The sequence below is a fragment of the Anas platyrhynchos genome, chromosome 2 (genome assembly GCF_047663525.1).
Source record: "Anas platyrhynchos isolate ZD024472 breed Pekin duck chromosome 2, IASCAAS_PekinDuck_T2T, whole genome shotgun sequence".
In the NCBI taxonomy this organism is placed as follows: Eukaryota; Metazoa; Chordata; class Aves; order Anseriformes; family Anatidae; genus Anas; species Anas platyrhynchos.
The window spans coordinates 37,388,579-37,415,938 of record NC_092588.1 but is presented as its reverse complement, the minus strand read 5'-3'; the positions used below and the strand labels follow the sequence as shown (position 1 = coordinate 37,415,938).

At 37.4% G+C, this 27,360-nt stretch overlaps 1 protein-coding gene across 2 annotated transcripts; it reads left to right on the top strand.

Annotated features, from left to right (window-relative positions):
- On the top strand, positions 1-22,091 carry YTHDF3 (YTH N6-methyladenosine RNA binding protein F3). 2 transcript variants are annotated; one of them, XM_027452283.3, is made up of 5 exons: positions 1-162; positions 1,904-1,928; positions 7,107-7,192; positions 8,385-9,977; positions 21,123-22,091. In XM_027452283.3, the coding sequence occupies exons 1-5, from the start codon at positions 139-141 to the stop codon at positions 21,144-21,146; spliced, it is 1,752 nt and encodes a 583-aa protein (XP_027308084.1). In that variant the 5' UTR covers positions 1-138; the 3' UTR covers positions 21,147-22,091. The 2 variants fall into 2 exon arrangements, with proteins under 2 accessions (XP_027308084.1, XP_027308085.1); XM_027452284.3 differs by lacking the exon at positions 1-162 and adding an exon at positions 337-576.
- The last annotated feature ends 5,269 nt before the right edge of the window (positions 22,092-27,360 follow it).

The following is a 27,360-nucleotide window of genomic DNA, read 5'->3' as shown; positions in this document are numbered from 1 at the left end:
AACCCGGCGGAGGGCGAGGACGACGAGGAGGAGGAGGCGGAGGAGGAGGGAGGAGGAGGAGGAGGAGGGAGGCGGGCGGCGTGCGAGCGAGCACTCGAGGCCCAGGCGGAGCGAGGGGATCGCGGCTCCCCGTGAAGAATGTCAGCCACCAGCGTCGACCAGGTACCGGCTCCCCCTCACCCTCCGCTCCCCCCCCCACAAACCCCCCCCCCCTCCCCGGCGCCTCCCTCCCGGCTCGGCCCGGCCGCCATGGGCTTGCCCGTGCTGCTGGGCCGCTCCGGCTGCCCCTATTTATAGCCGCCCATCCGCCCCGCTCCGCCTCCCCCGGCCCGCCGGGCCCCGCTGCCCGCCGGCTTTGTGTGCCCGGCCGGCTCCGTGCCGCCCTCCCGGCCTTTCGGGGCTGCTGCCGGCGCATCCCCGCTCCCCGCGCCTTCCCTTCTCTCCCTCCTCAGCCACCTTTCCTCCCCGCGGGCCTCGCCGCTTTCTCTTCCTTCCCCCGCGGCCTCCGCGCCTTCCACCCGCTCCCCGCCGTGCCTTCCCTGTCGCTGCGCTGCGATCCTTCCCGGGCCTTGCCAGGTTGTTTTTTTATTTATTTATTATTCCTAACTAATCTCTGCTAGGCCTCTGCTGCTCTTCCTTTCTCGGTGCGTGCTTTTCTGCTTCCTCCTCGGGCCTCTGCCACTCCCCAAAAGTTTTCTCCCCGCAGCCTCCTTTCCTCTTTTATTTTTCCTTGTAGCGTTTTGCTGCTTTTGTCCCTCTGCATGCTCTCCGGTTTCCTTTTATGCACTTATTTCTAGCTCAGTGGTCTCTTTGCTTTTCCTTGCTCCCCTCGCTTCTGCGGGGGCTGCTGCTTCTCGACTTTCTTTTAGTTTCGTGTCTCTTGTTGATCCTTGCGTGCCTAGATGAGATATATCACAAAAGAAGACATAGCTGGGGCTTTTAATGTTACAGATGTTTTTTTTTCTGGTTTGAGGAGAGGGGAGTGACTAACCAATGCAGCTTTAGATGGAGCTGTGTTAAACAGGCACCTAACCCTGAGATAGATGCATGTGAAGGCAAGATGGAGGTGGTTATCTCTAACCTACCCTAAACTTTCAAACCAGTAAATACTGAGTCTGTCAGGACTAAAAATTGCTGGTGATGGAGCCAGGAGACCCACTCATGCTTAATTGTACGTATATGAGGAGATGAATTAAATTCTCAGGGTTGATAGTTGTTTCTGTCAGTAAGCTGTTTTATTTTGCTGTAGAGGAATTAAGGATACTGTAATTTGTACTGTTACAGTGATTCTTAGTGCATGACAGATTAACAGTGTTTTGTAATGACTAATCCTGGAAAAAAAAAATTCTCCTTAAGGTATTTCCGTGTGTGAAAGTGTAGAGACTTAATGTAATTGCCTAAATGAGGAATGCACAGCTTGTAGTTCAGCTTGCAGTATTACTGTGTATTTTTATATACTTCTGTATATCTAAAAGGCAAGACATGGTAGGTTTTTTCTCTGATAAATAACCATAAGTCAATTCTAAAGATGACGTATCATAATGAAGTTCTAGCACTGGCAGTAATCTTAAGCTAACTTTCTCTGTTTCAGTTTATGCTATGTTTATTGCTTCTGCTTCTCAAGGAGGGGCAATCAAAATTCATTTCATTGCATTTCCACCACCAGTTAAGCTTCACTTGCTATAAAAGACTGTAGAATACTTTAATGGTTTTCCGTGAAATTCTTTCAATTTTAAAACGATTCTGTTGGGTTTGTGTTTCAGCATGTTTTTATAATAGTTTGAATTGATACTTAAATTGAAAACAACAGAACTAGCAAAAAAAAGGAGATATCCTGAAGTAAACATCTGAGGATTCTAACTGAACTTTTCTGTTTTGCTTCCCCCTTCCCTTTCCTATACAGAGACCTAAAGGACAGGGAAATAAAGGTAAGTTGATTCCTTGTAATTTTGTGCAAGTCTCTGATCTTGTTGTTTGTGGAGGTTAATGTGTCCTGAGACAATTATGGGAAGAGAATGCAGCTATAGGATGTCTTATTTCAGAGCAAGATGACAGGAAATGGTGTGCCAAATATTATTTCCCAGCATTTTTACTATTGCACAATGGCACATCAATTTAAAATGTTTTATTTTGCAGATGAAGATTAATGTCACGAGTAAGCAGATAACATAGCTATTTATTTTTAGCTGATGTTCTGTGATATGTCTATAATCTCTTTAACAGTATACCTTGGGTCTTTCTGTAGAGTGAATAGAATCAGTTTACTAGAATCATCAGGAAGAGTCTTTGAACAGCTTCCTCAGCTTGAGAGACAAGAGCCATGTGACTATTTAGTTACTCATATCTGTGAGCAAAACAGATCACCCTTATTTTCAGAAAATTTCTTGGCTTTTCATGTTAGTATTAGTCAGTCAAGAATGTTTTCTTAGTTTTTCTAGGCCCTTTGCTTTTCTTTTTCATATTTCTGTCAACATCTTAGTTTTTAAATACCATACTCATTGGGGTTTCTTCCCTCCCACAGAAACAAACAGCTAACTACTTAATATTCTTCCCTCAAAAATACTTGGCAAGTCTGTCCTAGACAGCATCTCAGATTATATCTTACAATTTATTTCTGGTCTGGGATTTATCTTTGATCTCAAAATTTATTTGGGGTTTATTTTTATTTAATCAGTACACTTGTGCCAGTTTATATTTTTTACCTGCTCAGTAAGCTGGGCTGTAGAATAATATGCAGCTACCTGCATGATGTATTCAATATGCTTGTTATTTCTGTCTGCAGAAAAGAACCATTTTTTTGCCCATGCTGTTCATTACCTGAACTAATCTAATTGTTCTCAGTGAACTGTCATTTAATGTTATCCACAGTTTACTTATTCTGTTGTCTTGTCTGTGTGCAGATTATCTGCTGCTTATTGTATATGTCACTTATGTGTTGACAAGTGGATCCTGAATCTTGTTGAATTTGGTCTGTTCCCTTTTAATTGTGACATGCATTCAGAGAAAAATGAACCTGTTTGCCTCCTCAGGCCTTTTCAGTTTGGTCATGCTCTCATGTTCTCTCATATTCTAGTACTTGTGGAGCTTTTAACTGTTTCTGTGTCTCTAAAACAGTTCTGTTTTTCTTCCATGTTACTCTTAAATGAGAAGAAAAGTCAGTTCTGTCTTAGCAAGTAGCTTGTGGCTTCCTGTTCTTTGAATTACACTGTTTCTTTTTCTGAGGTTAGTAAGATGCATCTATTAGAGAATCTTATAAGTAGTTTTTTGAACTGTACTCCATATATATGAATTGAGAGTGGAAGTATTAAGCATCTCTGTTTTGGATGCTGTTTTGCAGTTTGTTCAATAAGGAAAACAAGTCAACTTTACCGACTAATGTTAGCAATTTTTTGTGCTGTAATTTGTAAATACTTCAGAATGTCTATCAAAATACAGCTCATAAATTTCTAAATAAAAAGGTTTTTGCATTTTTTTTAATTTGGATTTTTGTGGAGTGCATCCTGTTAAATAACACATATATATGTAGGCTGCTGGTGAGAATATGATCTCAATGAAAGTTGCAGTGAAACAAACCAATAATCAGCTCAATTCTGGTGAAATATACATTAAAGCAAATAATATATGAATCTGACTTATGATTTAGCCTTAGATTAAAGGGCTAGGAGATTGAAGATGGTGGCACAGGGTAGCACAAATAGTTGTCTTTGCATCAGCGACTCATTCAAGAGGATGCATGTCAGTAGCATAAATCCTTACTGTCCATCCATATGTTAGCAGACAGTAATCTTTTTCAGGTGTCACGATATAGTCCCAGCTTAAAGGGGCTTTGAGGGAAGATGTGATTAGTCTGAGTCAACAGACTAAATTTGATTCTATACATAAGAATGATGATGCTGAAAAGGATGGTGAAAAGGTTACTGTTTGCATGGGCTGATAGAGCATATGAGAGATTTAGAATAGGCAGTTGAATGGGTGTATGCATGTAAATAGAAAGTATTTATCATATTGAAATAAAAATACTAAGCCTGCAAATGATAGAAGTAGCTGATCTGTATTGTCTAGTAAAATGTTGTTAACACTTTGTTCTAGTTAATTATAAGTTGGTATAACGTGCTTTTTTCCTTTGACCAGAATGTGTGGGATTGAAGTTGTAGGGCGTAGAACAGTACTATCAATCTGTTGGATGTTTAATTCCAGTATTTCAGAGACTTAAACCAGTAAATTATCTTGCAAGTTTTCTTACTGTTTGTCAAATGCTGTACTGTTGACATGAAACATCAGAAATGATAACAACCAAATGATGTCTTAAGATGGGGGTGGTAGGGACCTGGTGTTCCCCAAGCTCCCTCTTTCCCTTTCTTTTGTTCATGCCAGTGTATCACACCTATGATAGGGAAGTGCTGACTTCTGTTTACATATATGTATGTATATCTTTTTGGTTTTGTAGGAGGCTTAAACGTAGGATTAGGTTTAAAGCAGGAATGAAATGTTACCTGTTTATTTTAGGCCTCATTCTCCACATTAATCAAGGTATAATGGCTGCTTCTAAGGAAAATTTTATTCTTATGCCTTTGGCCATCATTTGCGCGTTTTGCAAGTGGTTATTCAAAGGATAGTGGCAGCTAAAAGAGCATAAGCTTTAAGTTCCTTTATTTGATGAGATGTTTCTTCACAACGTTTAATTACATTGTATGTTTTCGCAGTGTTTGCGGAAGCATACAGTATTTTCAGGGTTGGATTGATACAGATATTTTTAGTAACTGTAGATTAGTTTCCATTAGCGTTTTTCATTGCTGCCCTGTTCAGTTGGAACACTTAGTGTGAGGTTTGGGGTATAAGGCATGCATCTTAATCTGTTTGCTCTTGTTAAATCTGTGTGTGGGTTACATTCTTCATGATTAACATGTTATGTAAAGTTAGAATGGAAAGCCAAAGAAACACTTCCAGTCATGCCATTTCACTGGGGAATGTATACATTTAATAGTAAAGATGGCAGTGTGGAAATATTTTGTCTCTGACTTAAGATCTCAATACAGAATGAATAAGAAAGGAAATAAGTTTACAATAGCATTCTGTTATGTGTCATGGCTGACCAAAAATAATTTTTAGTTATCTTTAGATACCTCTGAAACAAACATGGCAGATGCTAAAAAGATTAATTTTGATAGGGTTCCAGTCCTGACATGCTTGTATATCCCTTTATTTGTGGCTGCATGCTTTCAAGACACTTCTCCCTCCATTTACTTTTCTATTAGAAGAAAATAGTATTTGAAAATCTTACTGTCCATACTAATTGGTTAAGAATAAGCAATGAATATGGTGTGGAGAAAAGACTTTGAGGATCATCCTCTGGTGTGACTGGGCCAAACATAAAAAGGAATACAGTGTTCCAGCTCATTAGTGTGTTTCCATTGTGTTTAAATTTGGGATGATTAATGACTAGAACTGAAACTCCTTATTTATGGGGAAAACAAAATAAAGCACTAATATTAACTTCAGTTGTTACTTAATTTATAAGTATTTTTATATCTTGTTTTAATAATGCTCATTATTGCTGGTCATAATTGGCTGCAGCTAGTATACATACACACTGTGCCAGTTTGTAGCAACTGAAGTGTCAAGTGTTCTAACTTTTAAAACCCCAGGGAGATACACAAGATGCAAGTTGCTTCCCTCCTCCCCAGGTATTTGCTTTGGAACAAATCTTTTATTGTTCTGTGTTAAATTATGATTTTTCAGCTCTTGTTACTGCTGTCTGAAATTAATATATTTTTCCAGAATTTTGGTTATTTCTTACGATTGTCTATTCCATTGTTATTTTTCATCTAGTTTAATTCCCTGAGGATAGTTTGTTTTAGAGTTATTGAAATCAAATGTGAAAAAATTAGGAAGTGATATGGTCCAAGTACTGCTTGGTTTGCAGTGTGAACTTTGGGGGAGGGAGGAGCACAACCAAGCAACAAAACCTTCTGTAAAAAACTGGCTACAACAAAGCTGAAAGTTTAGTTATGTGGTTGTATATACTTCTCAGAAGCTTTTGCTAAAAAAAGGAAACAGGAGTCAACTCATATCTCAGATTTTCCATCTGTCAGAAAATCTCCTGGAACTTCTGCTGTCATGGATTCATAGTGTACCTTATTGATTACTCTAAAACTTGTTTTCACTGAACCTACTAATAAAAACGACAAAAAAGGCATTCAGAAAAGCAGACACTACTTTTGAGAAGAAGTTCTTTATCTTAGATTGAAGTTGTATAATTTCAAATCAGCAGCCTCCTCATTTAAGTGCCTGTTCTGCTTTGCACCATGGGAAACAGTGGAGTTTAGTAGAAATTTGTGCAATTTGACTTTGTTTAAATAATAGCTTGGGAGGGGGAGTTGAGAGATGCTTCAAATAATTTGGGAGCTGCAAAATCCCAGGTAGGTGTAATGCCTTAGATGAAATTAAAAGTAATAAAAGGCTAAGAAGAGCAGGTAGGTAGAGATTCCAGTGTGAAGTGGCACATAAGGATTGTAATCACCCTTGGGAACTTCAGCTATTGCGTACATCTTGTCTTGTCCCCTATGAACTCTATAGATGCTGCTAATTTAGTATAGTATAATAGTTATGTAGCAATTACAAAATTAAACAGCTGGAATAGCTCTTCCCAGTTGTCTTGGTGGGTTACTGACTTTATTCTTGGCAAGAGAAAGGTGCATGTTGCAACTTTCCCTGAACCTACTGAATGTGTGGTCGGGTTGGTCTGTACATATGCACTTGGTCTGGTACTTCTGGAAACGCTGGATTTATTGCCCATGCAAATAAGGTATGACTGTAGTTTTTTTGTCTGTGGAGTTCAGGAAAATTCCTCTTTCAGGAAGGAGGAAACTCCACAGACAGGAATAGTCTGTTCTGGTTGCAGTCTTTCCAGGCCTCTCCTGAGATGTAATCGGGGGACTTAAAGACAAAACAAACTATTTTCTTTAAATTGGCAACGTGGTGTTTAATGATAATATATTCAGTCTCAAAGCATAAGTATTTCAGTGCACAGGTGATTAAGAAGCATTACCTAGATGGAAAGTGTGATAGATTTCCAGAGAGTATACCTAATACAGATTTACTTTTAGTTTCAGTACAAAACGGTTCGATTCATCAAAAGGATGCAGTAAATGATGATGATTTTGAGCCATATCTAAGTAGTCAGACAAATCAGGTAAGTGAATATTACTTTCTTGAATTTAACTGCAACTCGGTGGACTTCCAGACCTAATTTGATGCTTCTTAGCATTACTTGTCTGAGTACCTGTTGAAATATAATTTTCTATCTTATCATATCTTAAACAGGTAAAGTTGTCTTAAATGCTGGAAAAGATTCAGTTGATAAGCGTGCTCTGATATCTCCTGATCTTGTATCTGACTTCAGAAAGATCCAATTACAAGAAGCTTAAAATAAAACAAACCCAAATATCAAAGTGAAAGCCTACACCTTAAATTTACAATGAATTCATCATATTTTAGATGAAGTTCAAAACAACAGCTAAATTGGCTCTGAGAAAATATTAACTGCATGGACATGATTTCCTTTGACATTGGTAGGAGGAATAGTATCTTGTAGTTGATGGCATAATAGATTGAAGTTTAATATTACTATGGCTTGGTATAACACTTCTGCCAGAAAGTTAATGACTTGTTTTCAGAGCTGGGAGTTGTCTCTAGTCAGAAGTTAATAATCATTAAGTTAACTTTATATGTTGTGATGGCCATGAGAGATGGGGAAAGGACACATTATTAAAAGGCTTTTGAGAATTTTTCCTGCTTTCCCATTTAATCAAATGGTGTGATATTAAGGAGGTATGATAATGATTGTGCCATATTTTTTCCAAAACAACATCAGAAGTTACATGGGAGTAGTCTTTCAAGTGGCTTGGTACTTTCTCACATAAAGAAATAACTGTTGTGATTTCCAGCAAATCTTGATATTTGAATTTAGCCAGTAAACTTTGTTCTGCAAGACCACAAATTATACTTAACGGAAAGCTTATGGTTTGAGTATTGTTCCTCCTGGAACAAATAGACATCCTTACATCCTTTCTGCCATCATGTTCCTGCAGCTGTCTCCTATTAAAAGTGAGAAATCTGACAAAAAAAAACAAAATAGCAAAACTTTAAATCCTAGTTGCAGATATGCTTCTCTGCTTATGAAACTACTGTTATGACTCCGTTTTTAAAATGGTTTGTGGAAAAAGTGGCCAATTCTAACAGGTATTCGTGTTTGTTACCTGTGAGCAGTGGTGAAAGTATAATTTCATTCATGTAATCCTTAAAAACATTTGGATGGTATTAGAGATTTTTTTGGCTTGTGGATATAGTCTATATTGCTGATCTTTTGTTCTGTTCTCTTGCAGAGTAACAGCTATCCACCAATGTCAGACCCATATATGCCTAGTTATTATGCTCCATCCATTGGATTTCCGTACTCTTTAGGCGAAGCAGCATGGTCAACTGCAGGTGACCCTCCAATGCCATACTTGACAACTTATGGACAGATGAGTAATGGTGAACACCATTACATACCTGATGGTGTGTTTAGTCAACCTGGGGCATTAGGAAATACCCCTCCGTTTCTTGGGCAGCATGGATTTAATTTTTTTCCTGGGAATGCAGACTTCTCTACATGGGGGACGAGTGGATCTCAGGGACAATCAACGCAAAGCTCTGCTTACAGCAGCAGCTATGGCTATCCACCTAGTTCTCTTGGGAGAGCCATAGCAGATGGACAGGCTGGATTTGGCAGCGATACTCTGAGCAAGGTGCCTGGTATTAGCAGCATTGAGCAAGGCATGACTGGACTGAAAATCGGTGGAGATATGACGGCTGCTGTAACAAAAACTGTAGGTTCAGCTCTGAGCAGTACAGGTATGACAAGCATTGCAGCCAACAGCGTGCCCCCAGTTAGCAGTTCAGCACCTAAACCAACCTCATGGGCTGCCATTGCAAGGAAGCCTGCTAAACCTCAGCCAAAACTCAAGCCTAAAGGTAACGTGGGCATTGGGGGCCCTGCTGTACCACCCCCACCTATAAAACACAACATGAATATTGGAACTTGGGATGACAAAGGGTCAGTGGTAAAAGCACCCCCAGCCCAACCAGTACTGCCTCCTCAGACTATAATCCAGCAGCCTCAGCCATTAATTCAACCACCACCACTGGTGCAAAGCCAACTGCCTCAACAGCAGCCTCAGCCACAGCAACCACAACAGCAACAAGGACCTCAGCAGCAGGCCCAGCCTCACCAGTTGCAGCAGCAACAGCTGCAAAACCGCTGGGTAGCGCCTCGTAATAGGGGGGTGGGCTTCAGCCAGAACAACGGAGCTGGTACTGAAAACTTTGGTTTAGGTGTTGTATCTGTCAGCTCCTCACCTTCTGGTGTGGAAGTGCACCCAGTGCTGGAGAAACTAAAGGCCATAAACAACTACAATCCCAAAGACTTCGATTGGAACCTGAAGAATGGACGTGTGTTTATAATCAAAAGTTATTCAGAGGACGATATTCATCGCTCCATTAAGTACTCTATCTGGTGTAGTACTGAACATGGTAATAAGCGCTTGGATGCTGCTTACCGTTCCTTGAATGGAAAAGGCCCACTCTATTTACTCTTCAGCGTGAATGGCAGTGGACACTTTTGTGGAGTGGCTGAGATGAAGTCTGTTGTGGACTACAATGCATATGCTGGTGTCTGGTCTCAGGATAAGTGGAAGGGCAAGTTTGATGTCAAATGGATCTTTGTCAAAGACGTTCCCAATAACCAACTGCGGCATATTCGCTTGGAAAACAATGACAACAAACCAGTTACCAATTCGAGGGACACTCAAGAAGTACCCCTAGAAAAAGCCAAGCAAGTGCTTAAAATAATTGCTACTTTCAAGCATACCACCTCAATCTTTGATGACTTTGCACATTATGAAAAGCGTCAAGAGGAGGAGGAAGCCATGCGTAGGGTAAGAAATCAGTATTATAGTAGCTCTCCTGTTTTTTCTACTTTTGGTAAGCTTGTTATTTCATATGACTGAAATCTCTGGGTGTGAGTGTTGAATCAGAAAGTGGTGCTTCCCCCCCTCCCCCCCAAAGTGTATGTACTTGATGTAACTACCTATTAATGAAAAGATTTAAGTTCTTATATCTGCGTTAACACAACAATTACGTATTTAACCACAGTACTAATGTGGGCATTAGCTGACTTCAGATGTGTTTTACTTTACAAAGTAAACAAAACCTGAATTGAGTGTATTAACTGAAGTTTTCTAGTTTAGATTTTTACTTTTTTTGGATGTCATTTGAAATGTGAAATTGCAAAAAGTTTAACAAAATATTTCAGTTCAGGTTGTTTTAGCAAAATTTTAACAGCAAGATTACTGTGAAAAAGATCTTCCGATTTAATTTGTATTTAAGTTTGTGAAATGTGATATACAGTGATTTTGTACAGCGTCAGAATTATTTTTTGGACAATGGTGATAGTGCAATTAAAGTTAATTTCTGTGATGAAAATAATAAATCTGTAGAGGAAAAAAAATGATAAATCTGTAGAGAAAACTAGTTTTGGAGGTCAGTATTTGAGAAAAATGGGGAAGAGAAAAAAGCATTTAAGTTAAATTACTTTTAGTACTTCTGTTTGTCTTGCGTACTCCCCCCCCTACTAAAAACACTTCTATTCACTATTGGCCTCAATATTCACTTTCACTGTATTTTCTTTCCAGGCTTGCTAGTAACAGTAAATACATGACTTGTCTCATGGTGAGAAGCATTTCAGGGGTGTGGAACTATTGTACTAGTTTGGTGTGCAAGTATTCAGAAGTGAGAATTTGCATTACTGGGGTTTGGTGGTAGTACTTTCTGTTCATCCATTGCACCACCTACTGAACAAAACCCCAAAACTCTAGGGGTTTTGCTAATTAGGAAACTTGTGGGCTGTAAAGTGCTGAATTTGTTTTCATTTGAAGCTGCCACCATTCTGGCTGTGTTACCTGCTCCACTATCTCCTTACTTCTGTTAGGTTTCTGATAGTGTCTAGTGATTCTAGCCCTTGAACATACCTAATCCTTCAACATATGTTTGGCATCTCCTCTAGACAGGTGTCATGTATACCCAAATTCAACTTTGTAGTTTTGTTGCACAACTTTGCAATAAATTATGTTGGAGGTTTTTTATTTGTAGGCAGGATGAATATCTGTACGGGTAATGCCTTTTAAATATACGTATTGTTTTTTTCCTTTTTAAAAACAGAGTTGGCCCTAAATCAGTATTGTTGCTTCTGTGCCATCTTGATGATGGGAGATTGGGCCACATTCATATCTAATATACTATGTATGGGGAAAACTGATTTTTTTCGGGCTTTAATACAACATTATTGGTAATGTTTCAGAAGGATTATAGTGTTTCTCTATGGCCTTCCTGTTTCAGAGGTTTCTTATTTCTGATTATTTAAGACACTTTCACACATACCTTGGCTGCTTCAAAAGCTGATACTTCTGTGAAAGAACTTGTCAAAGGAGTCATAATTCAGACATGCCCTAGCAGCTGCTTTATTTGTGGTTTTGGTTCCTCTGCAGTAGCTAAAAGCCATGAAATGTAATTGGGGGCGGGGGGGAGGGAGCATGGGTTTCGTAGTGTTTCTGTGTATGATAAACTTAAAAATCAAATTACTAAACTCAGCATTTAGTGGGTCTCTAGATGACAATGAGGTTATGTATATTTTGTGTAATAAAGGAACATTGCTATTTCCTGTAATCTTCTTGGTGAAGCACGCATTATCCATATGACTCAAGTAGTGAGCTCTGCTTTTCTCTGCTGAAGCAGCTGCCTTTCCCAGCACTAATGAGAACAAACATACTTGCCCTGATACTTGCACAGGAGGCATTGATCCTTCTCCAGCATTGTACAACTTGTTTTTGTGACCAATTCTTAAACAAATAATGACTTTAGTGCTGGATATCTAGTGAGATTTCTTCTGTCGATGGATTTAAGATGTGCCTTGAGCAAATTAGTATGTACTTAAAATGTATGAAGTCCAAATTAAACTAATGCTAGGCACTGAGATGATTTTCATTCTCTTACATGTGAGTGTTGATTTAAAACGTCTAGGCTTCTTGTTCTGTTATGACACAGTATATAAACAACTTATCCTCAACCTGTAAACATACAGTTAACTCCTTCATGATTCAGACATAGCTCAGAAATAATTACTTACTATTGTAAGCTCTGTTTTATGGTTAATTGAGTAATCCTTTACCTAGTGCTATCTAGGTTTTTATGGAGCTATATATAAATTAGTGCACTTTCTACTGCCAGTAAAACTGTATATTCTATGTATAAAATGTTTTCTGTGGCAGCTGTGGGGATCATTTTGTTTCTAGTGTTTGTTATGAAAAATGTGCTAATGGCTCTTAATAAAATATTAAGTGCATCAGACAGCAGTAGTCACTTGCGTGTTCCTTCAAGTTCAGTTAATATTTTGTTGTTAAATAGGTGGTAAAAAAATTTGAATCCATCACTGATCTAAACATAACAGCATGTGATTTATGGATTTAATTTGCTTTATAACTGTTCATCATTCCAGCTAACTTATTTTAAAATAATTGGTTGTAAAAGTTTAATCTTAACAGCTCAGGGGAATCAATAATTAATTTCCAATATGACCTATCAGTATTTTTTATTAAAATAGGACAGTATACTTGTAAAAGTGCAGTGAATAGTCTTGAACATTAAACTTGCTTAACTTTGCTATTTGAAAAGGGTTACTTCCAAATGATTGTGAATAATCATTTCAAGTCTAAATATTAGAGCTGGAGTGTGTACTGTTATTTGATGTGATCCTGCTGTGGGTAGTGTTCCCAAAAGTGGGATTGGAAACTAATTTGTCCAGTAATCAGTCACAGTTTTTGTATGGCTCAGGTTAGTGTCCTGTTTTAAGTGTGCAAGTGCTGTAGTCCTAAGGAGCAAAGAAATCTTGCCCATTTTTTGCAAGGTCTGTTAATAGTACGTTGAAATCTGAAATTGCATTAGTCTGTGGTTTGAACTCCTGTTTTGGGGTGTAAGTGTGCATAATTGCATTCAGATTGTTTAAAACTCTGTTGGATTGTCTTTCAACAGAAACCAGTTAGAAAAAGTTTTTTTTAAAGGAGCAGAAAAAGGCAATTTAAGAGTGCATAATTACAGTAGAAAAATAGCTTGCAAAACAACAGTATTTACTGATGATCAGGTGCATAACTATGTAGATATTAACATAGTAACATGTAGATACTAACAAACTAACATGGATTTGACTAAAAGAAACAACAAAAACCAATCAAATGATTGTTAATAGTCTTTATCACCCACAGGAGGTGGCTTATTAAACTACAACTATCTGTTGTCTGAGGACCTCTTGAATTCTGCTCTTTGTAGAATATGATGGAAACAAGGTCCTGGTCCCATGTAAATGTGGAATGCTGACACAGTAACTGTAACATGAAATTGTTGTCTTAATGTAATAGTCCTGAAAATAGTTGATTGTTATCCATAGGGAAGGATAAAGGAAATGCAGTATGTTTGTATTTATCTAATTTGCATTTGATTTTTAACTTTTCAAGAAACCTTTAAATGGAAGGTCAATAAATATTTAAAATGTTAGCTTTTTCTTCTTGTACTACATATCTTGTAAGAGTGATGCAGATACAGCTGAACTTTGATTTAAGTGGATTCATTTCCTATTTTCTCCTTCATTCTGATATTAATGCAACTTCTGTTTCTCTGATAAGTTGTGTCATTTCAGACTACAGTGTTATGTATCTCCTTTCTACTCTAGGACATTGGTGTATTAATGCTGGATTCGGTATTTCTTAAAAGTATTTTGAAGGGAAGTGAGAAAACATCCATTAAGAGGAAACTGTTGACTCTTCCCTCCTCCTCTGACCCATTCAGTTACTATTTTGTAATGTCAAATTCTGATACAGACACACAATCCTTGCACAAGTCAAGGAAAACAGGTAGTTGATCGACATTTTTAATGTAGTTAAATGATATTTGTACTATTTTGTAATACTACTTTCTGAACTTCGCATAGGTATGTCTAAAGGACATTCAAAATGGTAAATAAAACAGTTTCTAATATCTTGTGAGTGCTATATGCTTTTGTTGAGGTTTTAAAGGTAGTTATCTCACGATTTGCTTGAACTTAAATACATACAGTTTCTTTGTAAATCCAGTGATATTGCAGTTCTTAAGTCTATTTTAAGAAAGAAAAACACTCAGGAAGTGTTATCAAGATTTTTTTTGCTCCTTTGGATACTCATAAGATTAATGTGTACCCCTGGTCTTGGGAGAAGAGGATTGTTTGGAGCAAGGTTAGTTTACACATTGATACAGAAGTTTCATCCCATGATGACATACATAGTTCCCAGATCTTCATTTGCTTCAGCATCTTCAGTCACTTGGAAGTACCTAAAAATGACCTACAAATTTTCTTGTGGACATAGAGATTTAAAATGTGTTTTCTGTGCATGTGGCTGAGATCGTTGCTTGTGTTTAGAATTTCTTACAGGATGGGGATGGTGTAGAGAGGTCTGAGTATTAAAAAAAAAAGTGTCAGAGTGACTTAAATAAGAGTTTAGGTAGTGGTGTGCCTTCCTGTAGTAAGGAAAAAGGTGCTGCAGCAGAGAAGGTCCAGTATTGGACTGTTGAATGAAAAAGCTGGAATCTAAGCAAACTCACACGTGAGTTTAGAAAGACTTACAGGGATCTTCCTTTTTCTTTTTTTTTTTTTTTTGAAATTGCTGCCTGCAGGATGAAGACTGCAGAGTCATTTTTACTGAGGGGAGTTAAATTCTGAGTCTAGGACTGGAATGACCAATTTCTCCTGTAATATAGGGACCCCTATTGGAAAAGCTAGGAATGTCAACCAAGTGGTTTACCCTAGTGTTCAGAGACTAGGTATTTTTGGAACCTAATTCTTTGATGTTCCTGAATATGAAGGTAGATCCTTAAAACAAGAATTTCAACTTGGAGTGTTATCTGTGTTAACTTTACTATTTCTAAATGCTGTGTCTAAGTAGTCTTTTATAAGATGAAGGAACAATTCTGAATCCCTTCTTCCAGAGCAAAAGCAGAGCCCTGAGTATATGTTAGTAGCTGTTAAAAAAAAAAAAAAAATAAAAAATCATGCAGCAGCCTTTTGCTTCCTGCTGCATCTCCTCAGATCACTCAAAACAAATTGACTAGAACAGCAGTGCTTTTCCTGCTGTTTGCAGGAAGTGGGAAGAAGTATGTCTGCATAAGGTAATCACAGCCTGCATGACTTTCTAAACTGTTTCAGCTGTATTTCATTGTTTCATGTCATGGATGGACTAGTTAGGAGAAAATCAAGCAGAGATTGCTAGTGGTGCTTTGCTGGAAAACCATGTCAGCTTAAAACCATACAAAGCTTATATATCTAGCCAAGCTGTTTTGTACATCCAGTTGAACTAGGATTGTTGAAGTTTTGTATAAATATTAATTGGCTTTAACCTTTAGAGACTTATATGAAATTATGAAATTATATTGTTACAAAGTGTGTTTTTAATTGAAAGAAGAGCTGTTAGAGCCAAGTTAGGTTTAAACACTTTTCAGGGGTCTGATAGTGTTCTTAATAAACAGAAGTAGTATTGTATGCTTCTCTACTTAGGCTTACAGTTGTGAAAATGTAAACAAACTTGCATGGTAATTCCAGTTTCATATGGAATTTAATGAGAAAGCAAGATTAAAAATGGTCATGGTTCCTCAAGGCAGACTATAATTTGAGTTACACATCTGCAAAGATTGGTGAGGCTTAAGGAATGCCTGAGAAATTCTACCCCAGTATATTTTGTAGACCCTGCATTGAATGTCATAACCCTTCCAGGGGTACTCTAGATTCCCTAGCAGAGCAGTAAAATAAGGGCTTGTTGTCTGTGGGCTTCTGAGTGGAAGTAACAGAGGTGTCAGTCATCTTTCTGCTCCTTTCACTGTGATTGTAATCATCAGTGGATGCAGTTTCTATGGATGCAGTTTTGAAAGCTATCAGTTGTCAGTCTTCAAAAGTCAATATTGCACTGCTTATGTTGTTAAATAGTAATGAGGAACTAGAAACTGGATTTTTTTTAAAAAACAACTTTTTAATGAGCTTGCTGAAATGGCTGTATTGTTGCTAATCAACATCTGATATTCCAATGTGTACAGCACTGGAGGGAAGCATTTGCTACTGCTGGTTAGAATTGACCAATCCATCACTGAAAATATCCATCTGGGAAAACAAGGCTGGAAAGACTTTGCTAGCTCTAGTACAAGCATGATTTCTGCAGAGCCTTCCTCCGTGTTGTCATCACATGGTATCTTTAAACTAGTTAGGTTTCTTTCCCCACCTCTGCCTTCTGTGTTCATACCCTGCTCTTTAGTGTGCTGTGGAAATTCAGATACAGATTCAATTTTTTTAAGTATAACAAAATAATATGATCTGTCTGTTCAACTAACAATGCTCTGCTCAAATTTAAATGTATTTACCATTTCCATTGTAATTTTTCAGTTTTGCTGTTGCTAAGTGTTGCAGAGGTTGAAATAAAGTAAAATGCCATCAAAATTGATATGAAGAGTAGATAAATAAGTTTTGTAGATTTTCTTAATATTTATATGCTAGAAAGCCTTATTTACTATCTGGACATGAAATCATCTGCAGCAGCGAGGTGTCATGAGTATTAGTTCATAGGGCTTACCAGGAGAAGGAATTGCTCTGGAGTTTTTAAAGCCTCATTTGACTTCCTTTGAGCTTGATTTTTAATTTGTGGCTTTTAGTTTGTGTTGTAGTAAGAAATAAAAGGGAGATGATATCTGCCACATAAACTTCTGGGTCCATGTAATGTGTCTGGAAATCCTTTTCATCTGACCTTTTCCTCAGAGATTCCCAGAATTCATTAGAAGTACTACTCAGAAAAATGTATTTATTTTATCTAGTTGTGAGGTAGTATCTGTCTTAAAAGATGAGTGAGAAGTCAAAAGGTACTCAGCCAGTTTTTAAAGTTTTGGTAAAGTACTTAGTTAACAACGGACGACATTCTTGCTGTAAATGGGGTAAACTATTTTTAGTGTTTTTTCGGTTTTCTCAGTAATCAGTTCTTTGTTGTGTTTCTGAAGCACTAAGGTCAATTTTTATGCTGTTACAGCTATAATGACAGACCGGGGTGCAATAAACTGCAGCTTATGGCTGATGGCGTCAGTAAATGAGATTTCATGAACTTTGCTGTGGCTTCTCCTCACCACCTCTACAGCTGTCTGTTCTGCCTCTGCCAGGTGTTTCTGCCCACGCAGCAGAGCTGGCAGAGCACCTCACTTCAGAAATGCGGTCTGACATGTTAGCTTACTTTGCAGATGAACATGAAGATTAAATCAAAGTTTGCATCGAAGCAACTGAGATGCCACACGCTGGCTTCTGAAGCTGCTCTAAGAATGCTACACTTGACAGAGGGGCAAAGCAGACATCTTCAGGCACGAACGTTTTAAACATTGCAGCAAGATACACAAGTTCAGCAAAATTTTGTTTTGCAAGTATAGTTGATTGTGCTGGAGGTGAGCGTGTGGGGAAGCTATCTGCAATTTGCTTGTGCAAGTTTGCAATCCTGAACAGATTTCAAAATGGGCACTTTGAAATGCTTGCACCTCCAACTACTATAAAAAAGCACAGGCCCTTCTTTCAGGTCTACTCTGTCACCTTTTTTAAGCTTCAGTTTGTGGGACCCTGGGGGAAAAAATGCAGCTGAGGACTGTAGCAGCTTTTTGTTAGGTCATGACTTAAATTTTTGGTACTAAAAATCAGTCTTTTTCATTTCCCTTCTTTTTGGGGGAACAAAATCAAAATCTAGAAACCAGTGTTATGCATCTTGGCAGTTTCTTTCAGATCAGAAAACATATTTTGTTAGAAGGCTGAAATTTTATTGGCACAGTGGTTGTTAAATGTGAGGATAAATTACACTGCAGTTGCTTTTCAGCCCGGGGTCATTCAATTAATGCACTGAATTTAGAGAACTGAAATTTTGAAATAAGTCAACCTAACAGTTAAGACCAGGTTGCTGCATTGCTCATTTTGTACCTTCATTTACTCTAGATTGAGACATCTTCCTAATGCCTGAGCCTCTTTAGGTTCACCTTTATTTGGTTTTTCAGTTTGTGTAGCAAGTTGTTTGCCTGTGTGCAATCTGCTCACCACATGGTCTATAGCTAGCAGTTAGTGCTAACCAGCTGTTGCATTCCCACATAGTTCTAATTCAAATGGCTAATTACTTTCCACTCCTGCTCATAAACTCCACCTAAAGCTGAATAACCTCACTTTGGCAAATTGTAAAGTGAAGCAGGCTGTGCTGGCCTTTGGCAGGCAACTTGAATTGACTAGAGAAGCTTTTTACCCTAGGATGCTGAGGAGAGATTTGGCAAAGATAGTGCTCATCTGAATGTACAGAATAACTAAGAGATGCTTTGTGAAAGGGAAATGTGGTACAATCCAGAGAGTACAGCGGAAATTTCCTCTGTGCTGATGGTGGAAAGCTGCTTGGGATATAAAGGCTTCTGTTATTATGTTAATAATCACTGGTTATGCAGAAAAAGGGGAATACTTTTTGAGATAGGAAGTGAAGCTGTTAGTGAGTGATCTGACTTAGGGCTGGGGAGGGTTTGAGTTTGCTTCTGAGCATAGTCTTGTCCTTGTATTTTGAAGAAATCAGGTTTTGTCTCAGTTCATTTTGCTGTGCGCAGTGCCAAATGTCACTGACACCAATATATCTGAAGAAGACAGTGTTTGCACATGTTGAAAAATGTCAGGTTTGTCAGTCTGCTTAAAGTGCTTAACTATACGTGTAGTAATGTAACCTTCAGACTACAGGAAAGGTGCATTGATTTTTCTTAAAGCCTTTTTTCCCCTCTCTGGAGTTCAAAATGGACTTAAAAATAGTAAAGCCTCCCTTATTTCACACACTGGAAGCTGGTAGTCAGGATATCATTCCCTTTCTGCAGTGAATTGTTATGAACTGAAGTGCATTTGGTTCAGGGCTGTGTGAAATACAAGGCTGGTCAGCTTACTGTGCAGCAGTTTGGGATGCAGAGAAGCTTTGTAGATGTTTTGAAGTGTTTACATCTGTAATACTTCCAAATGGATGGCAACTAATGGTATTACCTGTGTATAGATATCAATATTTTAAATACTGCTTCATTATTTAACATAGCAGTTTCATAGGCTACCACAGTACTGCAGTAGTGGTTTTCAGCACTTTGTGCAGCCCTTTCAGTTATGTCTGCTAATAGTACAGCAATAATCTAAGATGTACACGAGCAGGCTATTTTTGCATGCCTTACATGCATTGTGAGGCATGAGGCCAGTGCTCATGTGCTTTTAGCCTGGAGATACGCTCTTAACATACCAATTTATATTAATGACTGATAGCATCAATCTCACTTCAAAAATGCTATGCAAATATTGGTCACTTGTCTCTGAACTAGGAAAAATACTGCATAATAGTTGCAGATGTTGTTGTTTAAATATACTGAAGTTCTGTAGATTGTACAAGTTTAGTCACACAGCTGCTGAGATGGTGGGATTATTATTGTGACCAAGAACTTTGTGCAAGCCTTACTCTTTTTGTGTTCATCTTGAAGCAACTGTTCTTGAGGCAGGAGTCTGTCTTGGAGAAGACTAGAGCATCATCTCTACACTAATAACCAATCTAAGTGTCACATAGACTTTTCTTTCATTATAATGTCTTCTGGGAACAGTTTACTTGGGATTGCATGCTAAATTTTGCTTTTTCTAAATAGTTTCTGGCATAATAAAGTTTCAATATGATACCAGATAGTGGTTTTGAAATTGTTCAAATACCTCCTGGTTTATTTTGGTTTTCCTTGCTACGCTTGTTCCATTTATAACATACTGTGTAATGCAATAATAATAAAAAACACTGCAAATTACTTCTGTTCTTTTAAATGGGGGAGGGAACCACATCTTCATGCAGGCGTTTTAAAACATTTATGTAGCCTTCTCAGTTTTACATATTTTTTATAAGAAAATGCTATTGGAAGAAAACTTCTTAGTTTCCTAAAGTCAAGCAATAGTGTCCTTCAGTCTAGTTAGAACGATACATAATGAAGAAAAGAATAAATATTCATTGTTTTTTTCCTATAAGTCATAATATGTAATTGTATGTTTAACAAAGTAGAGAAAATTGGTGACAAAAGCATTGAAAAAGTTACTCCTATGTTAGTCTTCTAAAATAGAGAAACATTTTGTCCCTGTTAGAGATGCAGTTAGTATTTTAGCCTTTAACTATAGAACTATAGTTCATTGTTTCTTTTATTACATATGATGTTGTATATTGTCTTCCTTTACATTAAAGGCTACACCTCATAATGCTGCGGCAGCTTGGTACTGAATATGAGCCTGATTCCAACTCAGGCATGCATTCAAGTTTGTTTTTTTCCCCATACTATTTGTGATGTTTTTGAATTTTATTGGTAAAAGTACCTCTTTAACAAATGTATGAATGGCTTTTTAAATGTCTTTCACTTGCCCTCTCAACACTATGATGCATGGAGGTGGTGGTATTGGTGCAACTTGTTCCTTTACCTTTTGATCTTAGGCACATGGAAACATTTACTATAGTGGGCTTTGAATAAGGTACCTGGGAATATGATCCTCACTTTTCAAGGTATTTGGTGGACAGATAATATTTAAATAAATTTAGAGATTTTTGACAAATTAAATAGAAGATTTACGTCTTGTATTGTTTGTAGGTTCTTCGGATTCCTTAACCAGTTCACTTTGTGCAATATGTTATTTTCAGTCTTTTAAAAGTAATGTTACAAAACCTTTGTTTTTTGATAGCTGTTCTTGAGCATCTTTGTGTTTTAATTTGACCTATAGTTGTGTGCCTTATTTTGAAAAAGTTGACTTGATTGAAATACTTCAGATTTCTGAAAAAAAAAACCCTTACTTGTTTAAAGCTAGTTGCTTGATTTAAGAGAAATGACAATCAATGCCACTGCTCTAGTGAGAAGAAAGCAAATAAAGTTCATGTATGTGTATTAACATTATTTTTCTTTTTGTTTTTGCTTTCTTTCAGGAGAGGAATAGGAACAAACAATAACTATATGGAGATGTCCTGCTAGAATTACAACACTAATGATGTAGACTCTGGAAATGCCTAATATGTCTAAGAAGACGTTATTAAAGCTTTTTTCTGCTTAAGGTGACATCTTTGAACACTTTAACACAAAATTGACTCTTCTTGTAATGGTTCTCATCAGTGCATCTGCCCTTATACTCTCTCACCAAACACACTTGAGAACTGTACCTTCGTCAAGCACTTTCTGTCCTGAAGCTTTTACCAGTATCTGCTGTCTTTTGTATTTATGCATCCTAGCTAAGGCACAGGAGACCGAACGAATGCAAGGATTCATTAACTCTTTGAATTTGTTAAATACTAACATTTAACCATTAGAAGTGGTTCAATGATGTGAGATTCACATTGCTTCAACTTAATTTTTTTCTTTGTTGTAGTTTTTTTAATTGTCAGTTTTTAGCTATTCAACAGATTAAAAGCAAATCATGCCATATTTAGTCCTGGAGTAAAACTCAAGTCTAAATGTTCATGTGAAATTATTGTAGTAATCTTTTAATATGGCAAAGCAACTTTAAGCTGCAGTTTAGCCAAATGAAACGTAACATAAAATTATATTAGAATGACATTTCCCTTGTTTCAAACTGTTTGGTGTAAGAGAATATTAATATGCAGCTTGGTGGACACCACCAGTTAATGCACATTTCTTTTTTTTCTGTAACATGTATACTGAAAAAGTGCATTTGTCTGAGGAACTGTTTGTTTGCTACCACTCAATGAATCTCAGTTTTGAGTAAATGTACCTCAGTCTAAATCAGACTTTTTATGACCTTTATAACTACATTTAAAATAATCTTTAATTCCTATTTCTGGGTGTTTGCAAGCCTGACAGATTGCTATCATGAAAGTGAAAATTTACTCCTCTAGGTGATTCACTAGCTAAATAAACATAATTCTTGTTTAGCAAGCATATACTGTTTCTCAAATCTTTTGTTTCATTGTCCCAGTGTTCAGCTATTTTTTTCCCACATATTGAAAACATTTTGAAAGAAATACATGGGGATGACATTTGTAGCCATTTTAGCAAGATTTTTTTTGTTAGAACCTTCAGTAAGTTTTAGAATGCATATTAAAGTGATTAATGCTATACTAGCTTTTAACTTCTCAAAATTATGTCTTTTGTTTCAGTTTGTATAGCCATGCGCATTGTCTGCTGGAAGGGAATATTAGAAAAATGTTAAGCAGGTGTATTGACTGTACAAAATACTGAACAGCTTGTACCAAACTCCAGGGATAGCTTTCTCTTTTTAGAACGGCACTGTAGAAGTCAGATATGTTATAGCTTAAAATAGCAATACCACATATTTGAACGTTTCATGTCTTAATGTCCAACACAGATGTTTATATTGTGTTTCGAGCCTTTCATTTATAGATTCTGGCAAACAAAGTTCTGAAGCTTAAGTTCTATAGCTTTGTTTTGAATATTGGCTATTTTGCTGGATTTTACTTTCTCTTTTTAAGCCCCTTGCTCTCTTCTGACCTCGCATACAGAAAACCTTCAGTACATGCTATTTCTTGTTATTTAAAATACTATTTTATAACGAGGAGTAGCAGATATGAATTTTAATGTTTACTGACTGGATTCTGGAAGCTCAAAACATGGGAGTGGCTTCCATTTTGGAGAAAAGCAATCTCACTTAAATGCGAATATGGTAAGGAAGGGAAAATTAAGTGCTTATTACCTGAGGAGACAAGGAGAGAAAGGTTGCAAGCCCCAAACCCTATGAAACATGGCTTGAGCCCCAAAATTTCTACTTCCATGTCTTTCTGTTTCTTGCTAACAGATTTTGTAGGTATTTGTTTCCCTCTATTGGTTGACCTATGGATTACTGCCTGTTATTCCAACTGTAGCTAATTATTTGAAGTGGCAAAAACCAATGCTGTAAGTTCAAAGAATGTAGTCCTTCTGATGATCTTTCAAGGGATCAGCATGTTTCTACTTCTTTGTTGCAAAAATATCTCCAGAAAATGCGAAGACATTTCCAGTTAAGAAAGCTGCTGTTAGTCAGGTATTCAGGAATTGATTGCATGTGCAACCTTAGTTTGCTTCCACTGCAGTATTCATATTTTTGCAGGCTTAAAGTATTTCCTGCTTTACCCCTTGCCTCTTTTACTCTATAGCATAAGCGTTGCTCTTTGAATCAGGTTTAGTATAAAATGGGTTTGTCACTTTGCAGACTTGGAAAGCTTGGAAAATGAGAGAGGATTGTAAGAGAAGGAGGTGATCACATTTAGAAAGCTGTGACAGTTCTTGTGCTGTTCCAGAATTGTTAGCAATTCTACAAATAGAGTTTCATTGCTGGTGGTATTAGTCATGTTGTGACCGACTTGCAGACTGCTGAGAGTTTAGTATGTGCAGCTGAAATGAAAAGGAGTTTTATGTGCATATAAAGTGCTGTAAAAACAGTGTATAATGTTGTAAAATCAGCTATGGAGTCCTGTACTGGTTAATGGACACTTGACACTTCTAGCCTTCAGCTTTCTTATGCACGAGTTATTTTCCTCCAGAAAGAAAAGGAATGGTGCTTAATATCTCAAATAAATGTAGAAATACTTTTTTTGGGTCTGTTTTTTTCCACACAGTGAAGCTGTCATAATGGCTGCTTGCTAAAGAAGGAGTTGCTAGAACCCTTTTTCTGTTCGTGATTCCACCTCCTTTGTGTCAGCATCAGTTTTCCTGTGATCCATCCTAAGCCAGTTAAACCAGCAGAAAACTTCTCAAACTGGGCAGTTCTGTGAGGTTGGCTGTTTGCAACGGAGGTGGTGGGAGGAGGGAAGGATATAAGTTTCTTTCAGGAGCACCGTTGCACAGGCTAAACTGCATTGTAACTATGCTTTCGAATTGGTGAACCATATATGCAGTAGTATTGTGAAAACTGCAGAGGAGAGGGCACCCCAAGGAAAAAAACACACCACCAGATGTCTTTTTCAGTGTAAGGTTTTTGTAGTGTACTGTAAAATAACGTATCACATGTTTAGTGATACCAGGAGGAGGGAAGAAATGCTATTTTCCATTTTGAGTACTTTTTCACTTTTTTTCCACAGATTTGAGAAGTCAGAAATGTATAGGCAGGCCAAGCCTTTCAGCAATCAAGTGGGACAAATTAAAGTTTGAGCTTTGCTAATCTTTGAGCGTCTTGACTTTGTAATGTCAGCATCTTTAACATAGGATATTTTTGGTATTTAACAAGAAATAGCTTCTGTCAGTTGAATGCTCAGGTTGCTGGCTGATGCAAAACATGCGTGCTACTTTATTTTTGGGAGATTTGGATTGGGAAAACTTCAATATTTACAACTAGGTAAAATTCACTGTTTCATGTCTTTTGCTTTACCAGGCTTAATTTATCAAATGCCTTCTTTCTATATATCTTGCTCTTTTTTTTCTATTTCTTTGACACTCCAGCAGTTTCATAACACTCTACAAAGTTGAGATGCAAAAGCCCCTTGCCAAAATGATATTCATCACAGACAAATCTGTCACACCAAATACGGTAAGCTTTTGGTCAGGTGCAAAAAAATGGGTATTTAGGAGGACGTATATTAAATATTTTTCATTGTTGAGTCAAAGTTCTGTTTTGAACTGTTTTGTTCTGTAGTGTACAAGGGTATCCACACTTGTAAAATATTCTTTAAAAAATTGATGTACAATTGTCAGTACATGTTTCATAGAATCATAGAACAGATTGGATTGGAAGGGATGTTAAAGATCATCTAATTCCAACCCCTCTGCCATGGGCAGGGACACCTCCCACCAGACTAGGTTGCCCAAAGTCCCATCCAACTTGTCCCTGAACACCTCCAGGGATGGGGCATCCACAGCTTCTCTGGGCAACCTGTTTCAGGGCCTCACCACCCTCACAGTAAAGAATTTCTTCTAAATAACTAAATCTGTTCTCCTTTAGTTTAAAACCATTACTCCTTGTCCTCTCACTGCATTCACTGACAAAGAGTCCCTGCTCAGCTTTCCTGTAGGAGTTCCTCTGGGTACTGGAAGGCCACAGTGAGGTCTCCCCATAGCCTTCTCTTCTCCAGGCTGAACAACCCCAGCTCTCTCAGCTTTCCTTCATAGGAGAGGTGCTCCAGCCCTTCAGTCCTATGTGAAACTGGCAATTTAAGTGAAAACAATGAAGTGACAGTATTTTTAATTCTGTAAGTATCAGTTATCTTTATTTTGGCCCTATTGCAGCTAAGTTTTCAGTATTACTGGTAGTTCTTTAACCAGAAGATATCTAAATACTTCAGATGATTCCACACACTGTTGAAATCCTCTGTGGACTGTTTGAATTTTCTACTGCACTATTTTTTAACTTAATTCCAGGTACTCAAATACAAATTACGATTCATGAAGAAATGGCCTTCATGTGACTTCCAGTCATTTAACCTTATTTTTGCTACCATTTTGTGTTACAGAAATACGTACCTGTTTTCAATGTCTCGTGTATTCTTTTGACAGGTGAATATCCATATAATTTACTGATAAAATTAAGAGATTAAGAGAAGATTTTTTTCTTTTCAGTTGCAGCAAAATCTGGTTTAAACTTTGGTTTTATGTACATCAGAGTACAGTAACATATGAAGTTTTTTGGCATGAGAATTGACAATTTGATCTTAATCTCTGAAAGTTTCAGCAAAAGTAACCTGTTCACATCCTTATTTTCAGTCTGGCATGTCCGCCATAGTTTGGTGTGGGAGAGGAGACTGAGTTGTAGGATTTGTAAGTAAGTTTGGCCACACTTAAAACTAAGTGTACAACTGACATGTTTTCATCAAAGCATCTGTACTGTTTATTTTACTTTATGTACTTGATAAAGTACATTTTAATATTATGAATACAGGCCTTTCAGTACAGGAAGTTAAATCTGTACCTAGTCCAGGTTTTTGACAATATTTTTCTTCCCATAATCCTGAAACATATGCTCAGTGTCCAGGGATCTGTAAGCCCAATATTAATAATAATACATACAACACTTGTTATTAATGTACCCTTCTATGCATAATGTTTCTATTACCTGCTCTTATCTGACTGTGTCTTTCCTCAGAAGTAGGTATCTGACAAAGAAAGACATGAGTTGGATTTTTCGTCCAATCAGTTTACCTCTGTATTTCACAACAAACTGTTCTGCCATAGTGCAAGTAGAGCATGAATGGGTTGTTCTTCTGATACCACTGATTTCCCTTTCTGGATGGAGGAAATTTGTGACAGTTTAATTTGTCTCGGTCTGTTTCAGCCTGATTGCCACAGGAATTGGCAATGTAAATAGAGGAGCATGGATTTAAGAACTCAATGAATTGAGTCTCTCACGTGGTTTAGGCCAATCTTTTTAACCTTACTCTACAGCATTTTCTTTCAGAATGTGGAGGTGCATCGTTCCTTTGGAATTTTAATGGGCATAGTTATTTACATGCAAGGATCTGCTTTAGGTGTTCCTCTGATATTTGGTGGTGGTGATAACTGATGTGTTAACAGTGAGTTTAAAAGCTGTTTGCATATCCTGTGTGCATTTAGACTTGTCATCTTAGTACTGACTTAACTTCCTTTGCCTGTAAGATTAGTTCATAACACTTGAGGAACTTTTTTCTTTGGTTTCATCCACTCAGACTGTAACATTTCAACTGCCTGCAGAAGTTTATGTGCATCTTGAGAATGAAGTGGATGTTCATGTAATGTGAAACAAGATGCTCTAGATTGATGATTGTACTTCAAGTGGAGCTTGTGGGCTTTCAAATGAACAAGCTGTCTTTATTTGTGCCCTCATACGTGAAGGATTACACGTTAATCTTGAACTCCGAATTTATGCATCTTTCATTTTCTGCAAACATCTGAAAGAACCTCAGATGTTTTTTTAAAAAAAACAAATCCTTGATTTATGCTTAGAACAGGAATAAAAATTTTCAAACTAAGCATTTGAGCAAGTTAAATGGAGGTTTAGCTTCAGTTTGAGATAATCTAATGCATTTCAACAAAATGGTAAGATAGAAGGTTGTTGGTCTTTCATTATCTACTGTAATTGTATATCTGCTGTAAAAAAAAAAAAAAGAAAAACCCAAAACATTATTTTGCAGGCATTAATGTCTGCAGCTGCTGTTCAATAATACCCAAGACTCTCAAGTATTTCCATCAGTTCAGTGTAGCAGCTATGTAAAGTAGAGGATGAAAGGACTGAGATCTTTTTACAATAAT

What these genes read in the sequence shown, in the direction of transcription:
- YTHDF3 (XM_027452283.3), top strand. Translation starts at nt 139, where the DNA reads ATGTCAGCCACCAGCGTCGACCAG. An exon ending in TAAGTAGTCAGACAAATCAG is followed by an intron (nt 7,193 to 8,384) that starts GTAAGTGAATAT and finishes GTTCTCTTGCAG; the next exon opens with AGTAACAGCTATCCACCAAT. An exon ending in AGGAGGAAGCCATGCGTAGG is followed by an intron (nt 9,978 to 21,122) that starts GTAAGAAATCAG and finishes GCTTTCTTTCAG; the next exon opens with GAGAGGAATAGGAACAAACA.